The sequence below is a fragment of the Mesoplodon bidens genome, assembly GCF_964165515.1.
Source record: "Mesoplodon bidens genome assembly, chromosome: 14".
NCBI classification, from domain to species: Eukaryota; Metazoa; Chordata; class Mammalia; order Artiodactyla; family Ziphiidae; genus Mesoplodon; species Mesoplodon bidens.
In genome coordinates, this window is record NC_138170.1 from 15349504 (window position 1) to 15375581 (window position 26078).

A 26078-nucleotide genomic window follows, 5' to 3' on the forward strand; every position below is an offset into this window, starting at 1 on the left:
GGAGGGACTTAAATAGGCTTAAAGTAATGTATTAGCATGGCTGCCACAGGAGAGAGAGGAAGATGCAAAAAAGTGCAGGCTGTAAAGGGAATAAACTGAAATATAGCCAGAGGCCATTCACTGTTTTTCACATTTTGATTCTGGAAGTTACAAATCAGCCCGCCTATGTATGTGTGGTGCGTAGACTTCGAAGAAGGGAGCCCCACGTTATGCTCTCGTGGACTTCTCTCTCCTGGAGTGTGGCTGGACCACACTCCTAATGAGAACACTGCAGAAGTGATGGGGGGTCACTTCCAAGAGTAGGTCACAGAAGACCACGACTTCTGTCCTGCCAGCCTGCTCTCTCTCTTGCCTTCCTACCTGCTTGCTCTGGTAAAGCCAACAACGGCGTTGAGCTGCTCTATGCAGAGGTGGCTGGCCACGGTCAGGAAGGAACCCAGACCCTCAGTCCACCAGGTCGTGAAGAACTGAATCCTGCCGTCAACCACCTGAGTGAACTTGGAAGCAGATCCACCTTCAGCTGAACCTTACAAAGGCTTCAGCCCTGACCAACACCCTGACTGCCGTCTTGTGAGATCCAGAGAAGCTGGCTAAGCTGCACCCAGATGCCTGACCCCCAGAAACTGTGAGATAGTAAATGGTGGGGTTTTAAGCCACTAGATTTTGGGGTAACTGTTACTGAGAAACGGATAACTAATACAGCATGAAGAGCTCTAAAGCAGGGGTCAGCAAACTTTTTCTGGAAAGGGCTAGCCAGTAAATATTTTCTGGTTTGTGGACCTTACAGCCTCTGTTGCAGCTGCTCAGCTCTGCTACTGCTGCAGCACAAAAGCAGCCATGGACCGTGTGTGAACGAATGAGCACGGCTGGGTCCTGATAAAACTTTATTTACAGAAACAGGTGATGACTTGGCCCACGGGTTGTAGTTTGCCAACCCCCGCTCTAAAGCACAGGTCGTGCAGAAGTCCTATTTTTGAGTTAAAAGGCAGATGATCTTCGTTCTCTTAAAATTATTTTAACAATTAAAAAAAAAAAAAGCTCAACCTGCCACAGTAACACAGTAATCACACACAGTTGAAAAGGAAAACAGTAGATGTCCAATAAATTCCTGAATTTGGCAAGTAATCTAAGAAATACAAATATCTTTCACGACAAATGGATACCTCTATTTGCATCTTGATATGGAAAAGCTCAAGTCCAAGAGCAGAGATGAACCTGAGCCAGAAGAACACCTACTAAATTAGCTGCTCATCACAACTACGATCACAGTAGCCCCTTAAACACGTGCTGGCTCTCCCCTCACGTGTCACGCTTTCCTGGCCGTGAGAACCCATGATTACCTTTGCTTTTCGACAGTGGTGAAGGCGGCTGCTCTGCAAACACTTCCAGGGGTGGGGAGTCGTGGTGGTCGAAGTCTTTGTCCATGGCTTCGATGAGACTGGTGATGTCCGAGTCCTCTGAGCTGTGCCGTGTGCTGCTGGGGTGCTCTGGGTGGGAAGGGTGCACGAGGGGTGCGGGAGACAGTCTCTCGGGCTGTGGCTCCTGGTGTTGAGGCACTGGCGGTGGTGGTGGCGAGTGCTGCTCCAGCGGGCTGTGGGCGTGGTGCTGGCTGCCGTGCTGGCTCTGTTTTGCCCCCTTGGACTTCCTGCCCGCTGTGTGACCCTGGGCCACGGCATGTGAATCTAAGGCCAGGGCACTGGCTTTGCTCGCCGACTGGGCGTTAGTCCTGCTAGAGGTACTTGCGCTGCTTTTGGCTCTGACGTTTTCCACGTCAGCTGAGTTTCTGTTGCCGTGGCTGCTGTGTGGGTGGACTGGTGGGCCACACTGCTTATGACTCCCTGCGCTGGGTCGGGACGCCGAACCACCTGGTCCACAGAACCCCCTACTGTGACTGGGGTCACAGCTGAGTGTGTTCAAGCTGAAAAAAGGACCAACTGCAGATCAGTAATAGCAACCTACAAGATCTAAGATTAAAAACATCACTTCACCAGTAGAGCCACCATAAATATGAACTACCCGAAGGAAAAAACAGCAAGGAATAGGATACTTTCCACAACTGGACTGGGTCTGTTCCAACTGACAGTTTAGGAATTGAGGTATTGATACAACTGAGAATATTTTAACCCTTATCAATATAATAAACACATGGCATTTGCTATGAGTTCTTAGTAACAGAGTACTATACGCAGGGTATTGAAGATTGTTCCCCCTGAGCAAAGATGAAAAGAAGAAACTTATTTTTTCTTTTAGTTACATCGGCCAAATCTATATATTTGGAGAATTTATTTCCAGCAGGTGAACGTACTTTCCTTCAGATGAAATACCAACGATTCTCCTGAGATCAAATGGTCTTCCCACATCAAAGGGCGGGTTCGAGGCCTCAAAGGATAGTCGCCTTCGAAATGGCTCCCAAATTCCTTGAGCTTCTAAATAGGCTGTTCCAATTACCAAAAGAAACAGTGCACTGCAGGGGTACAGAAGTTGGAGAATCGGGGTTCATTTGTGAGTGCAAGAGTAACAAAACGTGGCAGTAAAGGCAAGTTTCTTGGTAAAGTACAATATGATATAAAAAACAAAATGCCTGGGACGTGACAAAAAAGCATCATGGATGAAAGTTTGCACACTGACTTTTCTAGAATGCCAACGTACACGGAGGCTCGTACGGAGGAAATAATTATTTGTATCAGAACTGACACTGGAGGGTAGCTTTTCTTTTACCAAGAAGAAGGAGCTCTTATCTTTTCTGTTAGTTCTAACTCTCTAGGCCAACTCTTTTCCCTTAAAGGATGTGCAGGGTAACTATGTAAGTTAATTCAGAGGTGAGTATATCTCATTCTTAAAAAAAACATAAAGAAATATGCTGAAAAAAAGATGAGGATGGTGAGGGTTTAAAAAATATTTCTCATCAGTTTTATGTTGCTTAGGTATGACTCAGGAGGAATAAACTATTATGTTGAGTACATTACAAATGCCCAAATCGAGGAACTACCTGGTAAATTATGCATGTTTTTTTCCTTTAAGAAATTAACCTGTACTTAATTTGTATAACAAATTTCAAAGGTAGAAAAGACTCTGGTTTATCGTATATGCCACCCAAGAAGGGTTCAGTTCTGACTGCTCCCACTGGTGTATGTAGGCTTGACGAGAGAGGTCTGCCTGCTTTGTTCGTTGGTGAATCCCCGGCACTCAGAACAGTGACTGGCACGTAGTGGGCCCATGATAAACAGTGTCAAGTGATGCCTAAATACTAATCTCGAAAGAAGACACAAGTACCTCATTATTCCTGAGATGATGATGTACAGAGCCAGCTCCCAGTTGGGTCTGGGCAGGGCTTCTGCACAGGTTGCTAACATATGGTAAGGAAGGGATGCATTCAATACAAATACGAATTCAGAGCCACTGGTTGTTATAAACTTCAGTTCACGAATGACTCTAGAAGCTGTGAAGTCAGGAGTAAACCTAAAATGGAATGATGGCAGTGAGACTAAAGTTTTTAAAAATACACGGCGAACAGTTTAAACATAATGCCTTTGAGACACAGAATTTTAGAGTCTGATACTTTTATTCAACTTTCTCATTTTAGGATGGACAAAGTATTGCCCTATGGGGTGAATAACCAAAACAACTATATTCTGTAGATAACTGGAGAAGTTACATAAAAAGAGAACAATCATCAGCTTCCCTTGATTATTAACTAGGAAAGTAGTCTCTGAGCTTCCTTCCCTTCCCTCCTCCTTCCTCCTTTAGTTAATCCACACTCTTCTCCTACGATGCATTCCCACTGCCTTTGTGTGTGTGTGTGTGTAGAGAACCACCCTAGCCCTACTGATGTGCATCTCCTGCAGCACCGCTTTCTGCCCTAATTATATTATTTTTATTTTGTTAACTGTACGTTCTGCAAGCACACGATCTGCACGTTGAGGAAAGGTGTCTTATCCCTCACTGTACCTTCAGGTGCCAAGTGTTATGGCTTACATGGAGTAACGCAGTTACTTATAAAGTAAGTGTCCACTGAAGGTCATGAAATTATCACTCCACTAAGGGGACAGAAGTTACATTTTATTATATAAACTTTGTAACATAACAAGTTATCAATTGTTAAAATATGCTGCAACTATTGCCGATGTAGGCATTAAAACTGTCTTCTGACCAAAATATCACACATTTGTATACACTGCACAACACAGAAAAACTGCATGTGTGTAACACAGGTGTCTGCTCTGCTGCTGAGACAGAATTCATAGTCAGTTTCCTACACAATCTTGAAAATAATTTTGAAACTGGTTTCTAAGACTATCCGATCCACTTTGGAGTTCCACAACTTTGAAAACAAAGATATGAAGAAATAACCAAAGATTAAGTGAAGAAAAAAATCAAATGAATATATTTGTGGATAAAGACCTTTTTCTGTGAGTATGAAAACAATTTCAGTATAAAGTTTGAACAACTCCAGTATAAAAAGTTAATGAGAAGTTAGTGATTCGTTATCTTACGAGAAAATACTTACAAAATGATTATGTCTTTAGAGGCATTGGCACTTAGTGCAAATTCTTGACAATTGACAACTTTAAAGCCATATCCCTCGCATGAGTACCCACTGACTTCAATGGTTTCTATGTGAATTTGAAGTTGTCCTGTATTCTCTACTTTAAATGTTCTTTTCAATGTGAAATTTGGTTCTCTTAGTTTCAAACCTAAAGGAAAAAAATGAGGAGTGAGTATAAATCTTGCTGTCCTGTGCTCCAGGTCCAAGTAAGGATAATACCTTCTTCATGAATGTATCCCAGAGATTATGAACAAGCCCCTCAGGGCAAAGAGATCAGCCATTACCCAGATTTCATCAGGAAGTACTCTACTTTGTTAAGTCATTTTAGATGGCAGAAGTTTAATTTTGCAGTAAGTCCCCTACATACGAACGAGTTTAGTTCCAAGAGTGCGTTCGTGAGTCCAATTTGTTCGTAAGTCCAGCAAAGTTAGCCTAGGTACCTAACCAACACAACTGGCTATATAGTACCATACTGTAATAGGTTTATAATACGTTTCACACAAATAATACATAAAAAACAAACAAACACAAGAAATAAAACATTTTTAATCTTACAGTATGGTACCTTGAAAAGTACAGTAGTACAGTAAACAGCTGGCATACAGGGGCTGGCTGCAGTACTCGTTACATCACCGCTGCTTTTATGGTTGCTTCTGGACATCCTGGGCTTGAAATAAAGGTACTGTACTACTGTACTCTATACAGTACTGTAAAGTACACAAAAGTACAATCACTTGTAGAGGATGCACGCGCGTGACAATGTGCGCCAGACACGTTAACTAACTTATGGGATTGGACATGCAAACGCATGTTTGCATCTTTGAAAGTCTGCAACTCGAAGGTTCATATGTACGGGACTTATTGTGCTTTATTTTTCACATTCAGAGTAAACCATCTAAGGCATGCAATGAATACTGACACTTCAAATTTTTTAAGGTCCAAACCAAACAACTCTGAAAGCAAGTCAGGGTGTTTTCTTAAAATCTTAAGTATCCATCATTAATATACACATGTGTACATGTAGAAATACCGTTCTTGTTTTTGGAATTATTTACTGTTGACAACAAACGCTGAAATTTGTGCCCTTGGATATGACAGGAATACTCACTGTCTGTACAGTCTTTTAATAATGCTTCTGTGATTTTAAAGCGCAAGGAGCTCCCTGGACCTGGAAGCTTGCCTGCCACCCTCAAGTTCTCAGTTGTTCCTTGTCCTTGGACCATCACAGCATCCATCACAGTCAGGTTATTTCTACGTAAGAACAAGAACCACAGATTTTCCTCCCATTAAATTTGCACAATCTTTTGATCTATAATTTTTACTGTTACTTTATAAACCATGTAAAAATTAATACACTAAATTTAATGGTGAAACATTTACACTTGGAAAATTTTTAAATGTTTACATGAAGAGGAGCAAGAGTTTTTCACTCTGAAGAGTCACACGTGGTACAGGAAGACAGTATTCAGGTCTTTTAGCTAAAAATATAATCACAACGGTATGTTTCATGAGGCGTGGTATGTGTGTGTGTATTTTGGGAAAAATGAATACCCTATTTCATAAATAAATTAATGCAGATATTAATATTGAAACGAATCAAGAAAGGACTCTATGCAAGTACTAAAAGTCAATCCACACTTAAATCACAGAACATACCTGATTATGATTAGGGAAGAAACAGTTCTATTGTGAATTGGAGTAAACTTTACTTTGACAGATTTCTTTTCTCCAGGTTTTAAAATTAGGTTTAAAATTAAATGTCGGGAGAGGCCCTCTGTAAATCCTGTTGAACTCTGCAGTGGATGAGCCTTGAATCATTGGGTAAACAAACAGGAGTCATTAGTATATTCTCTGGAAAAATTTTTTTCCCTTTACCCCATCCACAGCCCAGTATTAGTTTCTCGAATTGATCAACTATATAAACAATTTTATCCCTGATGATTTAGAGGCTGGATGGCTGGCAAGCAGAGCTGGGCAACTAATGATGACACTTTATAGTCTGCATTAAGTCCCAGAAAAGGCTTTGTTCCCCAGGTCACCGAAGTCTTCATGTTTGTAGTAAGCACTTGTTTTTGTGTACAGATCTTTTTATTTTTAACTTTAAAAGTTTTGAAACATGACACAAAAACAGAAAAGGACACAAACCTAAGAGATGAGTAGCTCAGTGTTTTAGCACAAAGCAAACAGCTGTGTACTGAACACCCAGCACCCCGAAGTCCCACCAGTGCTGTCCCCACTTTCATTCACTCTTTTTCTGCCCCTCCCCTCAGACAGATACCAGCTGGAGCATCCTAAGGTTGCATCATTTTATTTGTAAAAATATTTCCAATTCATATCAATCTATCTTTGAATTTTATTTTGAAAGCTAAGCCCATAATTACTATTTCATAAACACTTGATGATTTAAAGTTCAAGTAATAGCTTAATTCAATAATCAAAATATTACTTCCCAACAGTTATAGATAAAATTAAAAAACATTTATTATTTTTAAAAAAATGATAGTTCACATATAAAGCTACACTGTTCTGATTTCAAGTATCATTAATCTTAAACTTTTGGGGGGGAAGGGTTGGTAATACTTGGGTATAAATGTCCATGGCTCTACATGGCTCTGCTAACTTGTGAAAGGAGAGTGCATTTTGTATGATTTTTCTACTATATCCAGATCTATCTACTTCAACAGCATGATTCTACAAACATAACTTCATAGTCAACAGACTTTGTGAAGCACACTACTTTTTAATTCTCACTTCTGAGGCAAATATTTTTTCCTACATCGAAAATTCTTCTCTGTCCATGTCTACTAGGACAACAATGTTTCGATTGCTCCAAAATGGTTGGTAAATAGGTTCCCTTTTAAGTGAACTATTCTGAGTAATTGATGAACACATTATACATTATACATATTTTCACCAAACAACTAATTTAAACTCTGATGACTTGGAAAATACTTTAGGATGTTGTAATGCCTCTGGGATATCGCTAAGGCCCTCAATAATTCTCAATAATTGTTGTAGTGGTGGTTCTTAAAAAGGGATTCATGGATCCCTGGGGATCTCAGAGGTCTTTTCAGGTGTCAAAACTATTTTCAGAACACCGACAGACGTTCTTTGCCTTTTTCACTGTGTTGACCTTTGCAGTGCTGGTCAGCAAAAGCAATGGTGGGTAAAACTGCTGACCCTTTAGCTAGAAGCAAGGCAATGGCATCAAACTTCCCTAGTAGCCACTGTCTTCCTCACTGCCATGCACTTGCAGTTAAAAAAAAAACAAAACCCAAAAATGTTACTGATTAAACAGTAATAAATATTAATCTTATTAAATCTCAACCCTTGAGCACATGCCTTTTTTTTTGTTTTTAGATCACTGTGTTTTCATTGTCATTTGTCTCTAGGTATTTTTTGATTTCCTCTTCGATTTCTTCAGTGATCTCTTGGTTATTCAGTAACATATTGTTTAGCCTCCATGTGTTTGTGTTTTTTACATTTTTTTCCTGTAATTTATTTCTAATCTCATAGCGTCGTGGTCAGAAAAGATGCTTGATATGATTTCAGTTTTCTTAAATTTACTAAGGCTTGATTTATGACAAGATGTGACCTATCCTGGAGAATGTTCTGTGCGCACTTGAGAAGAAAGTGTAATCTGCTGTTTTTGGATGGAATGTCCTATAAATATCCATTAAATCTCTCTGGTCTCTTGTGTCATTTAAAGCTGCTGTTTCCTTATTTATTTTCATTTTGGATCATCTGCCCATTGGTGTAAGTGAGGTGTTAAAGTCCCCCACTATTTTTGTGTTACTGTCGATTTCCTCTTTTATAGCTATTAGCAGTTGCCTTATGTATTGAGGTGCTCCTATGTTGGGTGCATATATATTTATAATTGTTATATCTTTTTCTTGGATTGCTTCCTTGATCATTATGTAGTGTCCTTCCTTGTCTCTTGTAACCTTCTTTATTTTAAAGTCTATTTTATCTGATATGAGTACTGCTACTCCAGCTTTCTTTTGATTTCCATTTGCATGGAATATCTTTTTCCATCCCCTCACTTTCAGTCTGTATGTGTCCCTAGGTCTGAAGTGGGTCTCCTGTAGATAGCATATATATGGGTCTTGTTTTGGTATTAATTCAGTGAGCATGTGTCTTTTGGTTAGAGCATTTAATCATCCATTCACATTTAAGGTGATTATCAATATGTATGTTCCTATGACCATTTTCTTAATTGTTTTGGGTTTGTTTTTGTAGGTCCTTTTCTTCTCTTGTGTTTCCCACTTAGAGAAGTTCCTTTAGCATTTGTTGTAGAGCTGGTTTGGTGGTGCTGAATTCTCTTAGCTTTTGCTTGTCTGTAAAGCTTTTGATTTCTCCGTCGAATCTGAATGAGATCCCTGCTGGGTAGAGCAATCTTGGTTGTAGGTTCCTCCCTTTCATCACTTTAAGTATATCATGCCACTCCCTTCTGGCTTGTAGAGGTTCTGCTGAGAAATCAGCTGTTAACCTTATGGGAGTTCCCTTGTATGTTATTTGTCATTTTTCCCTTGCTGCTTTTAATAATTATTCTTTGTCTTTAATTTTTGTCAATTTAATTACTTTGTGTCTCGGCATGTGTCTCCTTGGGTTTATCCTGCCTGGGACTCTCTGCACTTCCTGGACTTGGGTGGTTATTTCCTTTCCCATGTTAGGGATGTTTTCAACTATAATCTCTTCAAATATTTTCTCAGGTCCTTTCTCTCTTCTCCTTCTGGGACTCCTATAATGTGAATGTTGGTGCATTTAATGTTGTCCCAGAGGTCTCTCAGGCTGTCTTCATTTCTTTTCATTCTTTTTTCTTTATTCTGTTCTGCGGCAGTGAAATCCACCATTCTATCTTCGAGGTCACTTATCCATTCTTCTGCCTCAGTTATTCTGCTACTGATTCCTTCTAGTGTATTTTTCATTTCACTTATTATTGTTCATCTCTGTTTGTTTGTTCTTTAATTCTTCTAGGTGTTTGTTCTTTAATTCTTCTGGGTCTTTGTTAAACATTTCTTGCATCTTCTCAATCTTTGCCTCCATTCTTTTTCCAAGGTCCTGGATCATCTTCACTACCATTATTCTGAATTCTTTTTCTGGAAGGTTGCCTATCTCCACTTCATTTAGTTGTTTTTCTGGGGTTTTATCTTGTTCCTTCATCTGGTACATAGTCCTCTGCCTTTTCATTTTGCCTGTCTTTCTGTGAATGTGGTTTTCATTCCACAGGCTGCAGAACTGTAGTTCTTCTTGTTTCTGCTGTCTGCTCTCTGGAGGGTGAGGCTATTTACTGAGCACGTGCCTTTTCAATACCATGTGATAAAATGGAGTACACATGCAGCACCCCTTGCAGCATGCTGGACCATGCTGTCTGGAAGAGCTATCGTTTCAGATGCCAACTGAACTAGTTCCTGCCTCCACAACACCATTTATATTTGAAAAGACGATTGACAGTGAATATATGGTTATTCAGACTGGAGTAGTTAGTAGACATTTTTATGAAAATGAAGTGCATCTGTTCCTTTAAGGGAAACAACTGAAGCATTCGTTGTCAATGGTAAAATTTGGGTGTTTGAGCAAAATTTAGAGTTTTGGTCCTGTGAGCTTTAGAGCCAATAGTTTAAAGCTCACAGGACCAAAAACTCTAAATTTTGCTCAAACACCCAGATGATTTTACCTGGTGACAGACGAATGATTTCAGTGTTGTTTCCCTAAAGGAACAGATGCACTACCAATATTTTCAAATGACTTGATGCATGGTGTTTACTAAAAAGGCAATTAAGACTCTCCTTTTTGCAACTACATGAATGTGTCAGGTCGGGTCAGATATTTATCATATACTTCATCAAAAACAATGTATCATAAGAGACCGAATGCAGAAGCAGACAGGAGAATCTATCTGTTTAATAAGTCAGAGAGCCATTGAAGAGCTCTGTAAAAATGTAAAACAATCTACTCTTCTTGCAAAATGGTTCTTAAAAATATATATATATTTTTTTTCATTTTTATATTGTCTATGTCAAATAGAATGGGCTTATTATTTTATTATTATTTTAAATGAATTAAATTAATATTTTAATGATCTCTCAGTTTTAATTTCTAATATGGTAAATATTGATAGATGCAAACCACATAAACAAAGAACCTCTCTGGAGTCCTTAATAATTTTTAAAAATTGAGATAAAGTAGAAATCCTTAATTATTTTTCAGACTGTAAAGGAATCCTGAGACCAAATATTCTGAGATCCACAGTTTTATAGCACTGTAGAGAACTGTGATGGTATTTATCCTAAGCTCACCCTAAGACCTCCTCCAGCATTTCTTATTTAGAATAAATTCCTGAGGTCTAGAGTATTCTTATTCATCTTCCTATCTCTCACAGTACCTACATCTTGTAGGTACCACTAAAGATTTGGTAAGATAAAAAAAGGTAAATACTAGGTCATTTACTTCTTATGAGTATTTCCTCTCTTATAAAAGCAGAGTGAAAGGAATTTCTGGTTACTGAGCTTCCTAGATATTTGCAGTCTAGATAGCCTTGAACTTATTATGTTGGCACTTTATGGATGGAAAAAGCAAAGCAAAAAAGATTCCAAGGGCTTCCCTGGTGGCGCAGTGGTTGAGAATCTGCCTGCCAGTGCAGGGGACACGGGTTCGAGCCCTGGTCTGGGAAGATCCCACATGCCGTGGAGCAACTGGGCCCGTGAGCTACAATTACTGAGCCTGCGCGTCTGGAGCCTGTGCTCCACAAGAAGAGAGGCCGCGATAGTGAGAGGCCCGTGCACCGCGATGAAGAGTGGCCCCGCTTGCCACAACTAGAGAAAGCCCTCGCACAGAAACGAAGAACCAACACAGCCATAAATAAATAAATAAATAAATAAATAAAAATAATTAAAAAAAAAAGAACTGAATTTGTTAAAAAAAAAAAAAAAAGATTCCAAGAGAAGGGCATGGACTAGAATATGAGACTGTCTAAATTTCCGTCTAGTATTCTACCTATTACTCAGCAGAAAATAAAAATACAACATTGAAAATTACTTTCTCTTTTTTAAAAATTTACTTTCTTATATAAGATTTACTTAAAAATAGACATAGACTTCCGGGTAAGATGGCGGAAGAGTAAGACGCGGAGATCACCTTCCTCCCCACGGATACACCAGAAATACAGCTACACGTGGAACAACTCCTACAGAACACCTACTGAATGCTGGCAGAAGACCCCAGACCTCCCAAAAGGCAAGAAACTCCCCACATACCTGGGTAGGGCAAAGCGGAGGGATTCCCGCACAGAGGATCGGTGCCGAGCGGCACTCACCCGCCCGAGAGGTTTCTCTGCTCACCCGCCCGAGAGGTTTCTCTGCTCGCCCGCCAGGGCGGGCGGCGCTGGAAGCTGGGGCTCGGGCTTCGGTCAGAGCGCAGGGAAAGGACTGGGGCTGGCGGCGAGAACTCAGCCTGAAGGGGGCTAATGTGCCACAGCTAGCCGGCAGGGAGTCCGGGAAAACTCTGGAGCTGCCGAAGAGGCAGGAGACTTTTTCTTCCCTCTTGGTTTCCTGGTGCGCGAGGAGAGGGGATTAAGAGCGCAACTTAAAGGGGCTCCACAGACGGGCGCGAGTCACGACTGAGAGCGCGGAGCCCAGTGACGGGCGTGGGACGCTGGGGCTGCTGCTGCCGCCGCCAGGAAGCCTGTGTGCGAGCGCAGGTCACTGTCCACACCGCCCTTCCGGGAGCCTGTGCAGCCCGCCACTGCCGGGGTCCCGGGATCCAGGGGCGGCTTCCCTGGGAGAACGCACGGCGCGCCTCGGGCTGGTGCAACGTCACGCCGAACTCTGCCACTGCAGGCTCGCCCCGCACTCCGTGCCCCTCCCTCCCGCCCGGCCTGAGTGAGCCAGAGTCCCCGAAGAGGCTGCTCCTTTAACCCTGTCCTGTCTGAGCGAAGAGCAGACGCCCTCCGGCGACCTACACGCAGAGGCGGGGCCAAATCCAAAGCTGAGACCCAGGAGCTGTGAGAACAAAGAAGAGAAAGGGAAACCTCTCCCAGCAGCCTCAGAAGCAGCGGATTAAAGCTCCACAATCAACTTGATGTGCCCTGCATCTGTGGAATACATGAATAGACAACAAATCATCCCAAATTGAGGAGCCAGGAGTCAGTGCTGTGCCTCTGAGGTGGGAGAGCCAACTTCAGGACACTGGTCCACAAGAGACCTCCCAGCTCCACATAATATCAAACGGCAAAAATCTTCCAGAGATCTCCATCTCAGCACCAGCGCCCAGCTTCACTCAACGACCAGCAAGCTACAGTGCTGGACACCCTAAGCCAAACAACTAGCAAGACAGAAACACAACGCCACCCATTAGCAGAGAGGTGGCCTAAAATCATAAAAAGTCCGCAGACACCCCAAAACACACCACCAGACGTGGACCTGCCCACCAGAAAGACAAGATCCAGCCTCATTCACCAGAACACAGGCACTAGTACCTTCCACCAGGAAGCCTACACAACCCACTAAACCAACCTTAGCCACTGGGGACAGACACCAAAAACAACGGGAACTACGAACCTGCAGCCTGCAAAAAGGAGACCCCAAACACAGTAACATAAGCAAAATGAGAAGACAGAAAAACACACAGCAGGAGAAGGAACAAGATAAAAACCCACCAGACCTAACAAATGAAGACGTAATAGGCAGTCTACCTGAAAAAGAATTCAGAATAATGATGGTAAAGATGATCCAAGATTCTATTTCCCAGATCCAAAATCTTGGAAATAGAATAGACAAAATGCAAGAAACAGTTAACAAGGACCTAGAAGAACTAAAGATGAATCAAGCATCGATTAAAAACACAATACATGAAATAAAAAATACTCTAGATGGGATCAATAGCAGAATAACTGAGGCAGAAGAACGGATAAGTGAGGTGGAAGATAAAATAGTGGAAATAACTGCTGCAGAGCAAAATAAAGAAAAAAGACTGAAAAGAACAGAGGAGAGTCTCAGAGACCTCTGGGACAACATTAAACGCACCAACATTCGAATTATAGGGGTTCCAGAAGAAGAAGAGAAAAAGAAAGGGACTGAGAAAATATTTGAAGAGATTATAGTTGAAAACTTCCCTAATATGGGAAAGGAAATAGTTAATCAAGTCCAGGAAGCACAGAGAGTCCCATACAGAATAAATCCAAGGAGAAATACGCCAAGACACATATTAATCAAACTGTCAAAAATTAAACACAAAGAAATCATATTAAAAGCAGCAAGGCAAAAACAACAAATAACACACAAGGGAATCCCCATCAGGATAACAGCTGATCTCTCAGCAGAAACTCTAAAAGCCAGAAGGGAGTGGCAGGACATAATTAAAGTGATGAAGGAGAGAAACCTGCAACCAAGATTACTCTACCCAGCAAGGATCTCATTCAGATTTGATGGAGAAATTAAAACCTTTACAGACAAGCAAAAGCTGAGAGAGTTCAGCACCACCAAACCAGCTTTACAACAAATGCTAAAGGAACTTCTCTAGGCAAGAAACACAACAGAAGGAAAAGACCTACAATAACGAACCCAAAACAATTAAGAAAATGGGAATAGGAACATACATATCGATAATTACCTTAAATGTAAATGGACTAAATGCTCCCACCAAAAGACACAGATTGGCTGAATGGATACAAAAACAAGACCCATATATATGCTGTCTACAAGAGACCCACTTCAGACCTAGAGACACATACAGACTGAAAGTAAGGGGATGGAAAAAGATATTCCATGCAACTGGAAACCAAAAGAAAGCTGGAGTAGCGGTTCTCATATCAGACAAAATAGACTTTAAAATAAAGACTACTAGAAGAGACAAAGAAGGACACTACATAATGATCAAGGGATCGATCCAAGAAGAAGATATAACAATTGTAAATATTTATGCACCAAACATAGGAGCACCTCAATACATAAGGCAAATACTAACAGCCATAAAAGGAGAAATCGACAGTAACACAATCATAGTAGGGGACTTTAACACCCCACTTTCACCAATGGACAGATCTTCCAAAATGAAAATAAATAAGGAAACACAAGCTTTAAATGATACATTAAACAAGATGGACTTAATTGATATTTATAGGACATTCCATCCAAAAACAACAGAATACACATTTTTCTCAAGTGCTCATGGAACATTCTCCAGGATAGATCATATCTTGGGTCACAAATCAAGCCTTGGTAAATTTAAGAAAATTGAAATTGTATCAAGTGTCTTTTCTGACCACAATGCTATGAGACTGGATATCAATTACAGGAAAAGAGCTGTAAAGAATACAAACACATGGAGGCTAAACAAAACACTACTTAATAACGAAGTGATCACTGAAGAAATCAAAGAGGAAATTAAAAAATACCTAGAAACAAATGACAATGGAGACACGACGACCCAAAACCTATGGGATGCAGCAAAAGCAGTTCTAAGAGGGAAGTTTATAGCAATACAATCCCACCTTAAGAAACAGGAAACATCTCGAATAAACAACCTAACCTTGCACCTAAAGCAATTAGAGAAAGAAGAACAAAAACACCCCAAAGTTAGCAGAAGGAAAGAAATCATAAAAATCAGATCAGAAATAAATGAAAAAGAAATGAAGGAAACGATAGCAAAGATCAATAAAACTAAAAGCTGGTTCTTTGAGAAGATAAACAAAATTGATAAACCATTAGCCAGACTCATCAAGAAAAGAAGGGAGAAGACTCAAATCAATAGAATTAGAAATGAAAAAGGAGAAGTAACAACTGACACTGCAGAAATACAAAAGATCATGAGAGATTACTACAAGCAACTCTATGCCCATAAAATGGACAACCTGGAAGAGATGGACAAATTCTTAGAAATGCACAACCTGCCAAGACTGACTCAGGAAGAAATAGAAAATATGAATAGACCAATCACAAGCACTGAAATTGAAACTGTGATTAAAAATCTTCCACCAAACAAAAGCCCAGGACCAGATGGCTTCACAGGCGAATTCTATCAAACATTTAGAGAAGAGCTAACACCCATACTTCTCAAACTCTTCCAAACAATATCAGAGGAAGGAACACTCCCAAACTCATTCTACGAGGCCACCATCACCTTGATACCAAAACCAGGCAAGGATGTCACAAAGAAAGAAAACTACAGGCCAATATCACTGATGAACATAGATGCAAAAATCCTCAACAAAATACTAGCAAACAGAATCCAACAGCACATTAAAAGGATCATACACCATGATCAAGTGGGGTTTATTCCAGGAATGCAAGGATTCTTCAATATACGCAAATCAATCAATGTGATACACCATATTAACAAGTTGAAGGAGAAAAACCATATGATCATCTCAATAGATGCAGAGAAAGCTTTCGACAAAATTCAACACCCATTTATGATAAAAACCCTGCAGAAAGTAGGCATAGAGGGAACTTTCCTCAACATCATAAAGGCCATATATGACAAACCCACAGCCAACATTTTCCTCAATGGTGAAAAACTGAAACCATTTCCACTAAGATCAGGAACAAGACAAGGCTGCCCACTCTCACCACTCTTATTCAACATAGTTTTGGAAGTTTTAGCCACAGCAATCAGAGAAGAAAAGGAAATAAAAGGAATCCAAATTGGAAAAGAAGAAGTAAAGCTGTCACTGTTTGCAGATGACATGATACTATACATAGAGAATCCTAAAGATGCTACCGAAAAACTACTAGAGCTAATCAATGAATTTGGTAAAGTAGCAGGATACAAAATTAATGTACAGAAATCTCTGGCATTCCTGTACACTAATGATGAAAAATCTGAAAATGAAATCAAGAAAACACTCCCATTTACCATTGCAACAAAAAGAATAAAATATCTAGGAATAAACCTACCTAAGGAGACAAAAGACCTGTATGCAGAAAATTATAAGACACTGATGAAAGAAATTAAAGATGATACAAATAGATGGAGAGATATACCATGCTCCTGGATTGGAAGAATCAATATTGTGAAAATGACTCTACTACCCAAAGCAATCTACAGATTCAATGCAATCCCTATCAAACTACCACTGGCATTTTTCACAGAACTAGAACAAAAAATTTCAAAATTTGTTTGGAAAAACAAAAGACCCCGAATAGCCAAAGCAATCTTGAGAACGAAAAATGGAGCTGGAGGAATCAGGCTCCCTGACTTCAGACTATACTACAAAGCTACAGTAATCAAGACAGTGTGGTACTGGCATAAAAACAGAAAGATAGATCAGTGGATCAGGATAGAAAGCCCAGAGATAAACCCACGCACATATGGCCAACTTATCTTTGATAAAGGAGGCAGGAATGTACAGTGGAGAAAGGACAGCCTCTTCAATAAGTGGTGCTGGGAAAACTGGACAGCGACATGTAAAAGTTTGAGATTAGATCATTCCCTAACACCATACACAAAAATAAGCTCAAAATGGATTAAAGACTTAAATGTAAGGCCAGAAACTATCAAACTCTTAGAGGAAAACATAGGTAGAACACTCTATGACATAAATCACAGCAAGATCCTTTTGGACCCACCTCCTAGAGAAATGGAAATAAAAACAAAGATAAACAAATGGGACCTAATGAAACTTAAAAGCTTTTGCACAGCAAAGGAAACCATAAACAAGACCAAAAGACAACCCTCAGAATGGGAGAAAATATTTGCAAATGAAGCAACTGACAAAGGATTAATCTCCAAAATTTATAAACAGCTCATGCAGCTCAATAGCAAAAAAACAAACGACCCAATCCAAAAATGGGCAGAAGACTTAAATAGGCATTTCTCCAAAGAAGATATACAGACTGCCAACAAACACATGAAAGAATGCTCAACATCATTAATCATTAGAGAAATGCAAATCAAAACTACAATGAGATATCATCTCACACCAGTCAGAATGGCCATCATCAAGAAATCTAGAAACAATAAATGCTGGAGAGGGTGTGGAGAAAAAGGAACACTCTTGCACTGCTGGTGGGAATGTGAATTGGTACAGCCACTATGGAGAACAGTATGGAGGTTCCTTAAAAAACTAAAAATAGAACTACCATATGACCCAGCAATCCCACTACTAGGCATATACCCTGAGAAAACCATAATTCCAAAAGAGACATGTACCAAAATGTTCATTGCAGCTCTATTCACAATAGCCCGGAGCTGGAAACAACCTAAGTGTCCATCATCGGATGAATGGATAAAGAAGATGTGGCACATATATACAATGGAATATTACTCAGCCATAAAAAGAAACGAAACTGAGCTATTTGTAATGAGGTGGATGGACCTAGAGTCTGTCATACAGAGTGAAGTAAGTCAGAAAGAGAAAGACAAATACCGTATGCTAACACATATATACGGAATTTAAAAAAAAAAAAAAAAGTCATGAAGGACCTAGGGGCAAAACGGGAATAAAGACACAGACCTACTTGAGAATGGACTTGAGGATATGGGGAGGGGGAAGGGTAAGCTGTGACAAAGCGAAAGAGAGGCATGGACATATATACACTACCAAACGTAAGGTAGATAGATGGTGAGAAGCAGCCACAGAGCACAGGGAGATCAGCTCGGTGCTTTGTGACCGCCTGGAGGGGTGGGATGGGGAGGGTGGGAGGGAGGGAGATGCATGAGGGAAGGGATGTGGGAACAGATGTATATGTATGACTGATTCACTTTGTTATAAAGCAGAAACTAATTAAAAAATTAAAAAAAAAAAAAAAAAAAAAAAAAATAGACATAAAAACAATTCCATAAAGGTTTGGCTAATTTATGCCTTATACATTAAAACACAAAGCTATGGGAAAGGACACAAATCCTTCAAGAACTACAAAACACCTAGTTGGACAGGTTAACTAGTGATTCCTAACAGTAATGACCATGTGTCACGAAAGTATGGGCAAGGGTTCTGGACTCTGAGAGAACTAGATTTGAATTTGGCCCTGCCAGTTATCACAGGTAGGAACTTGGGCAAGTTACTTCCTCTCTCTGAGCTTTGTTTTTCCACCACCAACAGAAAAAGGGAAATACTTATTCTTAGGGTGGTTAGTAATAGCTCAGCCTAGCTACTGTAATGATTACATGAAATTATAAATGTGAGTGCACCTGGCATAATGCTGATACATAGTAGGTGCTCATGAAATACTGAAAACCTTCGTATTGCCTTTCTTTCCCACCTGGTGAGCCACAGATTGACTCATCCAGTCAACATTCATTGAGGGCTTCCTATGTCCCAAGCAACCCATCTAAGGGCTTCCATATTGGTCTGTTTAACCTGTTCAAAAACTTTGTAATATACAAATTATTAACTTCACTTACAAGTGAAGAAGTTGAAGTTTGGAAAGGTTTATTTACTTGGTCGAGGTGACCAAGTTAGTAGGTACAAAGCCATGGTTATTCTAGGAGCCAACCCCCCCTTATTCCAAATGGGAAGCAGCAAAGCCACAGCATGGCAGGAAGGCATCCCGTGGCTACTTGACAGACTGGGACCGTGCTCAGCAAAAGAGCTCAGCAAAAGGAGAGAAAGGAGGTGGTCGTTTACTGTTTTCACTCAAAGTAATTCAGATGATGGAGGATTAACTAGATTCCTACTCTCATTCACTCAACACCATTCGTATTATAAATGTGGGAAGGAAACCATATAAGTAGAAGACAAGCCCTCAAGGAGCTTACACCCAGAACTGGGAAACAAGGTACCTACCATATGTCAAAAAGAAAACAAAAAACACCGTTAACATGCTTGCAAACAAAGATTCAGGGAGAGCCAGAGAGCCGAATCAGTGCACGCTCCACAGCCATCAGGGCTGGTGTGAACAGGCTGTTTAAGGCTGGATGAGAGTGGCTGGGAAGGGCATCGAGGCCAAGAGACTTGGGCCAGTTTGCAGGTGGCTTTAGTTCCAAGTGCTAATTTCCTGACTGACACAGATCCTACACATTAAGTTCTTATATAATCATGAGTGGTTAGTGGCTGCTCAGCCTGGCCCGTATGATAGAGAATATTTGGTCCTAGAACAAACCAGTTTGTGTATACATTTATTAGTTTAAAAATACTTGTTGAGTTATAACTATGCTCATACTGCGCTAAGTATGAACACAGCTAGCTGTGGGTCTGGCCTTCATGGAGCTTACAATTTTATTAGAAAGTATCCAAAATAAAAATTTAAATGGCCAAGCTCAATATTTTGAGGCTAAATAAAAAAAAAAAACATTATCTATCAGTATATACCTTATCTACATAATCTCAGAGGTTCTGGCAACCATTATTATGAACCTTCATGAGCTTATTGTTTAATGCCCACAAACAGGACCTTCTATCCAGGGTGCCTCATGGCAATCTAAATCCCACCCATTCTTCTGGGGCTTTTTGCCTCTAAAGTAATTACTAGCCGTTCTGACTTCTTCAGTAACTGGCCCTTCAACCAATTTAAGGATGGTCAATATTTTTCTTTCACATTTGCATTGATCATATCATAGAATTACTTCTTTGGAATAGTATGAAGTTTGAATACTTACACTGTTTCTGAAGACTTGGAATTCTAGTGTTCTTAAATCTATCTTTGCCACCTTACTTAAGTTAAACCTGAAATAAAAAAACATACACATATTTCTTTGTAAACAGCATCATAATTAAAGGGGTTATAAATACTAAGGTTGTGCTTATCTTTGGGCAGATTTTGAGATCAATGTTATCAGATTAACAGCCTTCAAAAAATAGCTACAACTTACAGTTAATATTTTGTTCACTTTTTAAAACTAAAATATTTGAAAGCCTCCACCACTTGCTTCCTCTTTATAAGATTTTAGGAAGTAGTTCTATATTATTTTTTTCTTGTCTTAAACTGGGAGCTTTTCTAGATGCTTAATATAATATCCATCTCTCTCCCCAGAACCTTCTCTCAACTTCAATTACAGATGCAGAATTTCTCTAAGCCCAATCTATTACTGTATGAGCTGAAATAGTTTTAAATGTGTAAAATAATAATTCATTGCTAATATGAAAACATTCTGATAATCTACCAGCAATGCCTACCTTGATATTAACTTATCTACAAAGACGGAAGGGTTGGAATATAAGGCCAGAGGAATAAACTGAATGTAGACAGGAGCATCTGCAGGATTTTCTAACGTAATCTCTTCTTCCTTAAACAAAGTAAAGACACAGTAAGTGAAAGACTGCCACCGTTAAAAGAGCCAAAACATGCAGGCAACCTAAGTGTCCACTGACAGATGAATGGATAAGGAAGATGTGGCACGTATATACAATGGAATATTACTCAGCCATAAAAAGAAACAAAATTGAGTTATTTGTAGTGAGGTGGATGGACCTAGAGTCTGTCATACAGAGTGAAGTCAGTCAGAAAGAGAAAAACAAATACCGTATGCTAACACATATATATGGAATCTAAAAAAAAAAAAATGGTTCTGATGAACCTACAGGCAGGACAGGAATAAAGACGCAGATGTAGAGAATGGACTTGAGGACACGGGGGGGGGGGTGGAGGGTAAGCTGGGACGAAGTGAGAGAGTGGCATGGACATATATACACTACCAACTGTAAAATGGATGGCTAGTGGGAAGCAGCCACATAGCACAGGGAGATCAGCTCGGTGCTCTGTGACCACCTAGAGGGGTCGATAGGGAGGGTGGGAGGGAGACGCAAGAGGGAGGGGATATGGGGATATATGTATACGTATAGCTGATTCACTTTGTTATACAGCAGAAACTAACACAACATTGGAAAGTAATTATACTCCAATAAAGATGTTAAAAAAAAAAAAAAAGAGCAGATACTTCATAACCCTATTACAGATTTCCCAGAACTGATGTCACTCTGAATACTTACTGAAGAGCAGTTTGTATTAGTAAGGGGAAACCTCATGTGACGGGGTGAGCTGAGGACGGACGGCCAGGAGAGCTCGGCAGTGATTTTTGACAGTATGTTTTTTTGAAGGTCTGTGTTTACTTCAAATATAGCGCTCAATCTAGAAAAACAATTTGTAAGTCACTGTAACAAAATGAAATATTTGAGTTTTCTGAATACAGGAAATTCTATTAGGCTTGTGTACTTGAGAAATTTTATTTGCTCTAATATTTAACTATGCTTTTCATAGAGACATGTATGAAGATGTCTCTATTTTGGCACAAAGAGCTGCCAAAGTATCACTGGTCACCTGTACAGTATTGTTTTCGTACTGAATACAAAAGGGAAAAGGCAGGGATATTCAGATAACATGATGTTATGGGGATCCTAAAGGATCTTGCATGTTTAGTGGAAAGATCCAGACACCAACAGCAGGCAAATATTTTCAGTAGAACTAATAAGAAGGCAGTGCACTGCTTGGCATATGGCTTTTTCCCCACTTGAGATAAAAAAACAAAACAAAATCCTGATACACAATGAAGACATCAGTTACCCCTTCAGGTAACACATATGAGGATTCTGTCCAGATATATATAGTTAAGAGCAATTTTCAGGGCCTCATTTGACTATTTCCCTACTTATGAGTATTTATAAGCCAGCTGTTAAGAACTCAGAGCACATTCCCTAAGGAAACAGTATTATAAATGGGGCTAAAGTGCCTGGGCACAAACACTGAAGCCTGTTTTATCCTATAAGACTACTGAATTATGACACCCTAATATTGGTGAGAATACCGGTTTTGTATGACGAGTAACGAATTCTCTGTAACATGCACGCTGAGAAAGTAAGACAAAGGCAGGGGCAGGGAAAATGCCACATTCGCTGTGCAACTGGGACACAGTGGCAAAGGGCAGGCAGGGAGCCTGGGTCTTTAGGAGTGAAACACTAGGCTCACAGAGAGGAGAGCAGGGGTTTCAGGGGGCGGGGCGTGAAGAGGTTCCTTGGCAGATGAACCTAGGGCAGCACTGCAAGTTATTTATTCATAATTAGATGTTAAACTGTGGAGGCGACTTGTACCTTACGGTGTCCGCTACGGAACTGTAGAGGACCAAGGAGTGTCTGAATTAGTGTTCTCTTAGTGAGTTCATTAGAAGCAGTCTCTACTAATCTAATTTAAACCATTTTAAAGTTAAAATTTAACTCTCTTTTGCCTTATGAGAACTTTTCACAGCAGATAGTTCAAATAGAAACCTGCAGATTTAATCATTCATGGCTTGAAAATCTTACAGTACTATAAATTGGAAGATCTTGATGATACTGACAAATACATTTCAAATCAGCCAGTGGAGAAGAACAGTTTTCATCAGTTTGCTAGTCAAATTCTCTTCTGAAGTACACAGAAAGATCAAATTTCTATACTGCCACATAAGTGTCTTTGCTTTTGAATCTAGATGTGGTACTGATTTGTCGCTGGGACATTTTCTACCTGCCACAGACATAAGGTGGCGCCCAAGTGAACGGGCCATGCACCCTTAACAGCTCAGCTCTGGAAAGGGAGGAAGCAGTTCTTTTCAGGAGGAGCAGAGACACTCCTCCTCCTGTGAGGTTAAACCTACAAAGTGTTTTCCTAGCCTTTAACAGAGGTCAGTGGTAGGTAGAAACTTTCTTTCTTATGCAAATGGATGTGTCTAAGGTAAACAGTGAAGTTATCCTACACAAGGACAACTTCATCGAGTTTCTTTGACTTTAAGGAAGCATCTAGAACGTTGGAAAAAAGACAAAAATGGTAGTGTGCATACTTCGGAGAAACATACAATTACAATGGCAATTCAAGATGCCTCATTATAATTTCCTGAAGATCAGGCATATTTTCTTACCTACAGAGAAATAAAATAACCTAATATAAGAATAACTTTAGAAAGTCATGTTTCATACTGGTAAAGATAGCTCAAATACTTAAATGAAGCAAAACCACTTACTTATGGCCTGAATTTTCCTTTAGTCCCATCCATCCTTTGAACAGGCTTTGATGCAAATCCCAGTCAGCATCCCAAGCGTCTTCCTGCATGGCTATACCAGGCTGTACTTTGGGTTCAGCTAAACCAAGGAGACAAATGGTATGACATACTCAGCCCTTCAAATGATTTCTATAGCATCAAGAGATAGGGATGGGCCTTAAAAGTGGCCATCTTTTTTTTTTATTAAAGAGTATTCTGGGGAGGGAGTGAAGCACATGAGAGAGATCGGCAAGATAACTTACATTTGGACAGAAAAGGCAAGCCAACGTAGCAATGATCCCCACACTGCAGTCCAGGATCAAAATAAACGTTTGCAATCTAGAAAGAGGCACAGGAGAACCATGAATCCCAAATCCACAGAAGGTCACAATAACAAAGTACTAATGGATGGGAATTTTTGCAAGTACAACATTTTCAAACCTTTGATTTTTTCCCTGGCTCCAAATCCTCCTTATTGCCCCGTAATCGTCTGTAGTAAAATCGTGCATCTTCTGACAAAGAGCGTATTTGCTGGATCCTTACCTTCTGTGAGAAGGAATTCATAATATTTAAACTCTGATGAACTAGTTTCCCCTGAAGGAAGAAAACAAACAAACTCATCTGTAAATGGTAGATTTTCTACAGAACACACACTTTAGAGCTGACAGACATATTTCTAGGAAACCAAAGTTCAAAGGACATTTAGAATTTTCAAAAGTTGATAAACTTTACATTTGTAACCAGAGCCCCTCCTCCCAATATATGTATTTTGTTGTTTTTATGGCCTATTACAGATAAATTGGCAGGACAAATCCCTGCAATCTCGTAAAAATGAATTAAAGTAAAAATGTTCACATACTAACAAAGGTACAGAGCTAGCTTTGAATAAAGGAAGCAGTCACTGTCAGTTTGTTAAGAAAGGTTTGATTATACGAAGGCCCGGGGTGCCTTAAAAGTATCCAAATTCAGGATGAAATAACTGAACTCCAAAATCCAAAGCTATTTTCTTTATAAAAGAAAAATACTATTTGTGCCAAAGAGAAATTAGACATTTTTTAAAAACACAGGTTATCAAGCATCATATTAAAACAGCATACAGATTAAATCATTAAATTACGAATGATTGCTCTTATCAGCTACATGCTTCTCCCTATGACAGGGTACCAGATTTTAAATAAAAAATTACATGATTCGAATAATCATCAGTAAGAATCATATTATAATATTTTACTTTCTTTTGTTTGAATACAGAACCAGAATCCTATAACCTGATTCCTAGCCATTTGAAGAACTCTCTAAAATGACCAGACCTGCTGGTCTAATATTTGGTATTGAAAGACAAAGAAGTCAGGACTTCCCTGGTGGTCCAGCAGTTAGGACTCCCGCTCCCGGTGCAGGGAGCCTGGGTTTGATCTCTGATCAGGGAACTAAATCCCACATTCCACAACTAAAAGATCCCACGTGCTGCAACTAAGACCTGGCACAGCTGAATAAATAAACGTTAAAAAAAAAAAAAAAAGACAAAGAAGTTAAGAAAATGAACAGTAAAAGGAGTTGAATGATGGTGCAGTTAAGACTAACACTCAACATTTACAGTCTAACCAGAGTAGAAAGATGTTAAAGGGTGGGGACGCTGCTGTGAGGATAAGCACATGAGAGAAGAAAGCAGAAGCCTATGCTGAGTCCTGGCTTGGCCTCCAACCAGCTGTGTCTTCCCGGCAGTTACCTGGTCTTCATGCACCTGTAATAACTACTATTCTTGTGTCCACGTCTTGTCTCTCAGGGGTATGGTGGGGATCAAAAGAGGTAACAGATACAGAAGTTCATTTTATAATGGTATTCACATACGAAGTATTAAACTGTGAGTTATTTGAAATGTTCATTCTGAAGTACCAAGTTTTCATCACTTGGCTCTAGTAGTCTCCATCTGATAAGAGATTTTACAGAATTTCATGACTGTTATGGGCTGAATGTCTGTGTGCTCCCCCACACTCACATGTTGAAATCCTAACCCCCCAGTGTGATGGTATCAGGAGGCAGGGCCTTCGGGAGGTGATCAGGTCATGAGGGTAGAGCCGTCATGAACGGGATTAGCGCCCTTAAAAGAGACACAAGAGCTTGCCCTCCCTGTCTGCTCTTTTGGCTGTGCGAGGATACAGTGAGAAGATGCCCATCGGCAAACCGAGGAAGTAGGCCCTCACCAGACACCAGATCTGCTGGTGCCTTGATGTTGGACTTCCCAGCCTCCAGAACCATGAGAAATAAATGTCTGTTGTTTAAGCCACCCAATCTATGGTCATTTGTTACAGCAGCCCAATTAAGACCAATTATCAAGTTAATTTGTAATTCCAAGCAAATATCTGATCCTGTAAGCCATCTGAAGATACCTGAAAGCTTAATCTGAAGTACTGCAAAACCAACACCTTGTTTTTATAGATGCCTTCTCATTTACTCTGTCCATGAGCCTTTCACATTGTCATCTACTGAATTATTCCCTTTCAGGATTTATGCAGGGATCAAGGAGATCATGGATTGAAAAGGAAATTGAAGGTTCTTTTGGATAAATAATGAAGTCAAGAGTTCTGTATAGTCGTACGAAGTGGAATGATAAGAAGACAAAGATTTAATTAAGACCCAAACTTAGGGGTGC

General features: G+C 39.9%; 1 protein-coding gene across 2 annotated transcripts in view; it reads right to left on the bottom strand.

Moving 5' to 3' along the window:
- TMEM131 (transmembrane protein 131) overlaps nt 1-26078 on the bottom strand; it is a 200809-nt gene that overhangs the window by 29937 nt on the left and 144794 nt on the right. For both annotated transcript variants that reach the window (XM_081254464.1, XM_081254463.1), the window contains exons 20-31: nt 23870-24022; nt 23692-23767; nt 23411-23528; nt 21414-21552; nt 20601-20710; nt 20084-20150; nt 6203-6354; nt 5655-5797; nt 4508-4694; nt 3274-3459; nt 2306-2464; nt 1341-1918 (exon numbers count right to left, since the gene is read on the bottom strand). In XM_081254464.1, coding sequence (XP_081110590.1) covers nt 1341-1918; nt 2306-2464; nt 3274-3459; nt 4508-4694; nt 5655-5797; nt 6203-6354; nt 20084-20150; nt 20601-20710; nt 21414-21552; nt 23411-23528; nt 23692-23767; nt 23870-24022 — 2068 coding nt within the window. The remainder of the gene's footprint in view (nt 1-1340; nt 1919-2305; nt 2465-3273; nt 3460-4507; nt 4695-5654; nt 5798-6202; nt 6355-20083; nt 20151-20600; nt 20711-21413; nt 21553-23410; nt 23529-23691; nt 23768-23869; nt 24023-26078) is intronic.